The sequence below is a fragment of the Lampris incognitus genome, chromosome 8, assembly GCF_029633865.1.
Source record: "Lampris incognitus isolate fLamInc1 chromosome 8, fLamInc1.hap2, whole genome shotgun sequence".
Classification (NCBI taxonomy): domain Eukaryota; kingdom Metazoa; phylum Chordata; class Actinopteri; order Lampriformes; family Lampridae; genus Lampris; species Lampris incognitus.
In genome coordinates, this window is record NC_079218.1 from 28,645,086 (window position 1) to 28,650,950 (window position 5,865).

At 43.1% G+C, this 5,865-nt stretch overlaps 1 protein-coding gene across 1 annotated transcript; it reads right to left on the minus strand.

Annotated features, from left to right (window-relative positions):
* Positions 1-1,679: 1,679 nt before the first annotated feature.
* Positions 1,680-3,490, minus strand: apoa1a (apolipoprotein A-Ia). Its single transcript, XM_056285427.1, has 4 exons — positions 3,391-3,490; positions 3,015-3,066; positions 2,755-2,899; positions 1,680-2,565 (listed from the first exon to the last, which is right to left on the minus strand). Exons 1-4 carry the CDS (start codon positions 3,427-3,429, stop codon positions 1,965-1,967), a joined length of 837 nt encoding a protein of 278 aa, XP_056141402.1. The 5' UTR covers positions 3,430-3,490; the 3' UTR covers positions 1,680-1,964.
* Positions 3,491-5,865: the final 2,375 nt, after the last annotated feature.

A 5,865-nucleotide genomic window follows, 5' to 3' on the forward strand; every position in this document is an offset into this window, starting at 1 on the left:
AGGGAAAGGATTCTATCTGCCCTCTCTGCGGTAGATAGGCTGTACCTCCGGAGCAGAAGATGTTTGAGGGCGACGTATTTATCGTGTTGCGGAGGGGCGCGCAACAGCTGCATGGCCCGGCGTGTGGACTGCTGGTCCAGCGCAGCGATGACCAAATAGTACCTGGAGTCGTCCGCGGAGATTCCACGCAGGTGGAACAGCGCCTCGACATGCTGGAACCACGAGGCCGGGTCGCTCTGCCAGAACTCTGGGAGTTTCACAGCCGCGGCGAGAACGGCCGGCTGTGAGAGTTGGGGCGGCGTGGCCGAAGTGGATTCACACACATCTTCCGCTCCAAACATGTTCAATTTGGGGTCACCAATGTGGCAGGAATGAGGAAAAACACATGAGACCAAGGCGAGTTTGATGTTTATTCCTCAACTCCAAAAACCAACTGCAGCAGGAACAACCCTGCCCCGGCGAGCCCGGGAACGTAAACCACGCCCCCAGCTCACAGTCCTGCTGGGTGAGAAGCATAGCCCCTAGTGTCCGCCACAACGTCAATCCATTTTTAACCCTGGGGCAGAAGTCTCACTTTGTAACCCAGTCAGGTGTGAGTTGTTGCAGGGAGACAACAGAGGAAGCGTGAGAGTTGCAAAAAGAAAATGCATAAAAGGGTTCGTCACTGCTCTCTGACTGTGCCAGGGCTATCTTCTCATAATGGAAGAGGCTTTTCAACATTTCTCATAAACATCTGGGCCTGTTAGTGCCAAAAAAACAGCTCTTTTAGTGGATGTTGTTTGGTGAGCGCTATTGCCCCGAAGGATTACATCGCAGTTTAGCGTGCAGTGGCCGGCTGATGCGAGTTTGCCCAATACTGAATCAATTGGAAAGATTTGTTACCCATCGCGCGTTTTCACTCCTAATGACAGGAAGATCGGGCTTTGGTTAAAAGAAATACCTTAGTTTTCTTTAAGCAAAGAAAATTCAATTTAGAGAAAAATGTTCTCATTATTTGAACAATTGAAATCTGATGTGTTCTGGCACAAGTGGGGTCTTTGTTAGGTCTTTGTTAAGTCTCCATTCAAAACACCTGCAAAATCTAATAAATTCTGTGTTCTGTAGGGGGCTGATAGAAATGATGGTAGTACTATTGTGTACTTAACAGTTAGTTTACCAATCACTATTGTAAAGACACATGTAAAATGGCCCATTGTTTGAGGCAAACGGTGAAAAAGAGGGCCTGACAATTGTGCATGTCAGACAAAAGGACATAAATTTGATGTGACGTGTCTTTTTTTTTCCTGTAAAAAAAAAATCGACATAATAAACCAGACCATCATGGGATGCTTTGCCTAAGTATTTTAGGTTGGCAAAATGAGTGTCATCTTCTTAAATTATTTTTCGCAAGACAATTTATTAACCAATTTTTGACCTCATCCTTATTTCATTTATGTTACTGGCTTGCATTGCTGTTTATGGAAGACTTTATGACTGTATTCCACTATTATCATTACCAAAGCAGATGCAACATGCTCCTCATGTGTTCATGTTCAGTAGGTGTACAAGTCCATGATATTGAAGTGAAGCACAATAGCAGATGCTGCTGGAAAGAATATTTGGAATTTAAAAGGGAGAATAATTAGAAATGTAATGAGAGGGGTTTGTGAAGCATGTAAGTAAAATATAACACTATTGCGTTTTGGAAACTTTGTGGTTTTATTGGCACTTCTGCACTTCCAAAGTATGGTATACACACAGCAATATGGAATCAGACAGTGTTCTTCCATAACAAGAATATATTTGACAGAAATGGTTGGGTGGATGTTTGTATGTTTACTGGTGTTCAAGTTGCCAATGAATTGAGTTGTTCTTTAGGTAATGTGCAAGTGCCTCAGTAAGGTTGTAATTCATTAGTGTGAGCCAGTTTCTTGTTCATTTGTACTAGTGGAAGGTGAATGTGAAAATTTGGCTTGGTCTGGTGTTTATGCATTGATGGCCTGGGCGATGCGCTCATAGAGGGACATGACCTTGGTCTTCAGGTCCTCCATGTAGGGCTCCAGCATGGTCTGCAGGTTCTGGGTATGCGGCGAGATCGTGTCCTTCAAATCACCAGCAATGCTTGTGAGCTGCTCCTTGTACTCTGCAACGTAGGGGTTGGCCAAGCTGCGCAGCTCCTCCAGGCGCTCATTCAGCCTAGAGCGGACTGTCTCCACCATGGGCATAAGCTTGGCTTTTGTCTCCTCCACATTAACTGCCACCTGGCCGCGCATCTCTTCCATCAGGGGCTGCAGCTTGGTCTTCAAAGCCTCCACTTCCTCTTGGCTCTTGGTCATGTAATCATTGAAAATGGGCTCCATCTTAGCACGGTACTCTTCAATGTGTTGTTGTACCACCCGCTGCAGTTCTTCACGTTTGGGCTCCAGCTGAATACGTAGCTCGTCGATGTCAGCCATGACCTTGCCGCGCACCTGTGCAGTCATCTCTGTGAGCTGGGCTGAGACTGTCTCGCCGTAAGGGGTCAGGGTGTGAGATGATGTCTGGACGTACGTATGGAGATTATTCAGGCTCTCTGACAGCTTCATCCTGACAGCAACAACCGGAAGGGTTTGAGAAAGACAAGAGGGAGGATGAGAGGTGCAGGGAGGACTGAACTACTGCATTAATATAATTTGGAAGAGAAATAGCTTGGTATCAGAAACACAAATGGAAAAAATAGCAAATAATAGAAAAATGCTGCATGCAAAAAATAGTGTTATATTATTTCTTTTTTACTTGTACTGAGCAAAGTCAGTTCCATCCAGGTGGTCCAGGGTCCTCTGGGCGGACTCCTTCACCTGGTTCATGTAGAGCATGGTGGCAGCCCTCACCTGCTCCAGTGAGGAGGGGGCATCGTTCTGGACGGCCCTGGCCTGGGAGCCTGTGCAAGGTCACATTCAAACAGCCTCAAGTTGGTATGAGTGAGTTATGGGTCAATTTTAAAAGCAATTACACACAATATCCCGTGATCCTGAAGCAGAGGAACAGATACTAACCGACAGCCAGCAAGAGGGTCAATGCACAAGCCAAAAATTTCATGGTGAACTCCTGAGAATGGGAGGAAAGGAACAGTGTTGTAACATTCCTACTCAAATACTTTAGTGAATAAAAATAACTTTGAATGATTAAAAATAGAATAAGAATAACTTTGTGATAAGAACAGTGAATAACTCTAGTGGTCAAAAAATGCCAAGCCTTTAAAATCAGCTCAAACTGACTTACTCGAAAAGCACCTCTGATACCAAGAGCTATTTTCCACCGACATTTTTGATCCCTTCCAGTCATTCATAATACAGTTGGCATTTCAAGTGATCTTACTTCATAGTACAGGTTAATATTCTCCATGTTCCCACCTGAATGAATTTCTCTTACCTGAAGGGTTGCTGCTCTGTGAGACTGAGAAAGACTCATAAGACTGAATAGCTTATATAGGTCTGTAAATCCACATGTAAAAGGTGAACCTTAGCCCCATGCCAACCACCTGGAAGACCTAGCTCAAAGGTCACTGACAGAAAAAAAACCCAACGGGATGGGGCGAGATATCTAGTGAAAGACAAAGACACACTGTTCTCAGTAAGGTTGCTATCAGTGATATGTACCAAAGTCCCTTCCTCTCAGAAACAGATAGCCACAGATGAGCATGGTTAACCCTTCTCAGTGGTACACAATGATGTAATATCATCATATCTCCATTTCATATTACAGACATAATGACTGGTATAGCATGGCAAATAGGGAGACTGCTCTTTTAACTGGATCCAGATTCAAGCTCATATTTCCTGTTTTGGCATCGGGCCTCATCATGCTGAAGTGTCCTGGAGGAAGATAGTGTATTTTATTATCACTCTGTTCCCGTCGAACATCCGCGGATAGAGGGAAGTGAAATTCAGTTTACTCCTTTGACAATGAGTAAAGAATCCCCCTGGATAAATATGTTGGGGGTTTTTTTCATAAAGTTTAAAGGAAAATAACACCACACACATGAATATAGCAGTGAAGTCAGGAGAGAGACTATTCGCAATGATAATTTTCTGTTTTGTTTTATAGTCAAAGCAAGTTTTTTTTTATGTCGACCTTTGTCGCATAGAAGTTCAAGTTACAAAATTATTTTAAAAAAAAGTGAAATTATTGACAAGCAGCTTTCATACCGGACAGCCTGTGTGGCTAACATTAATGTTTACAGGGTCAACTGGGCCAAATTGGTACCCTACACCAGTCAAACAAGTTTCCAAATGAGTGTTTTGGTTGCATCTTCAGATCACCACCTCAATTTCAAAGATAATTAAAGTTGAGGTGGTGCGTGCCATCCCCAACACACTGTGGCCAAGAAAGTCCTGCTCTGGATTAAGAAATAGAGAAGAAGAAGAAAAAGTAACGCCCTATTCCTGAACATGAACCTCATAATTGCAATGAGGAGCATAGACAGCTATCGAATAGTAGAGCCTGAAATCAATAATAAGAGACACATTTAAGGGTGTGGCTCTGGATCAGAGAGGCCCTGGTGTCTTGGAAAAGCTTCGTGCAGCACGATACTGGATTGCAGGCTTGTAAGCGATGCCCTCAGGGGAGATCAGAGCTTCTTCTTTCTTTTTTTTTTAAATATATGGCAGATGTGAATTGGATTGGTTTCAAATTATTCATTGTAAACACTGGGTGACTCCTTCCCTAAGCAGGAAGTGGGAAGGCATTATTTGCTGCAGGAATCCTGCATATGTGTGCGGTTTTCAAATGGGACCATTATCAACAGGGACTGTGAAAAGAAAAAAAAAACACGAACTGGGCAACAGTAAGGAATGTAGACTTTCCTAGAGACTAAACGTGGCTAAAGGTGCAATACCACAAATTCATATGAGGTTGCCTGTTCCACACTGAATCACAGACCAGTAGAGTTAATCAGAGTAAGGAAGGATAAATGTGACCTCTTGCGTGCCATTGATATATTTCAGTATGACTGGATGAGTGATGGATGGAAATGGTAAGCAGTGGAGGATTGGTTTGTTCGTAAACTGTTAACCACAGAGGTAGGGTGCCACCGTACCCTGCCTTAACTGTGAGAATGGAGATACATGTGAATGTAAGAAATAACACATACTACAGTTTATAGATGGAAATTAGGGTTTTTTAGAGTTTGGCTCCACACCCAGTTTGGCTCCACACCCAGTCTTAAAATTAATCAGAACCATCCACACTGTTACTATCCAGGATCTAAACTCATTATCTATTGAACGATACTCACCTACACAGCCATATGTACACGCCATAGGCTTTTACTTTGGCAGTTCACATTATACAACTATGCTATCTAATCAGGGCCCTGGCTTCAGCAACAATATAAGTTAATGAGTTGGCTGACTGCTGACTTACAACAGCCCATTGAGCAGTTAGGTTAGTTACTGATAGTTATTGATACTGAAATACACTCCCAGCCACATGCTTGGAGCATAGTTGACCCTGCTAGTTTGAAATTGCATGGATAGAGTGTGTGTGTGTGTGTGTGAGAGAGAGAGAGAGAGAAATAGTGCAGTATGATTGCAGCATGTTTTGGCTAGCGCTTTATGTAAACATATTGAAAGGTAAGATAGGGATATCAGGGAATGCAGGCGTGGAAATAGTCTTTCCTTTGTTTCAAGTCAAAATATTGAGATCTGCAATAACCATTTTTGTTTATGTTCAAGTAGCTCACTATGAAGGAACGGCTGTGATTGGAGGACAAGAGAATAGAGGGAGCAGATTTAAAGGAGAGAGAGAGAGGATTTAAAATTAACATGGTGTCCTATCTTTTTACATGAAGGAGCTGAGGATACATTGACATGCTCAAGGCCCTTTTCCAGAAACAAAGGGAGAATC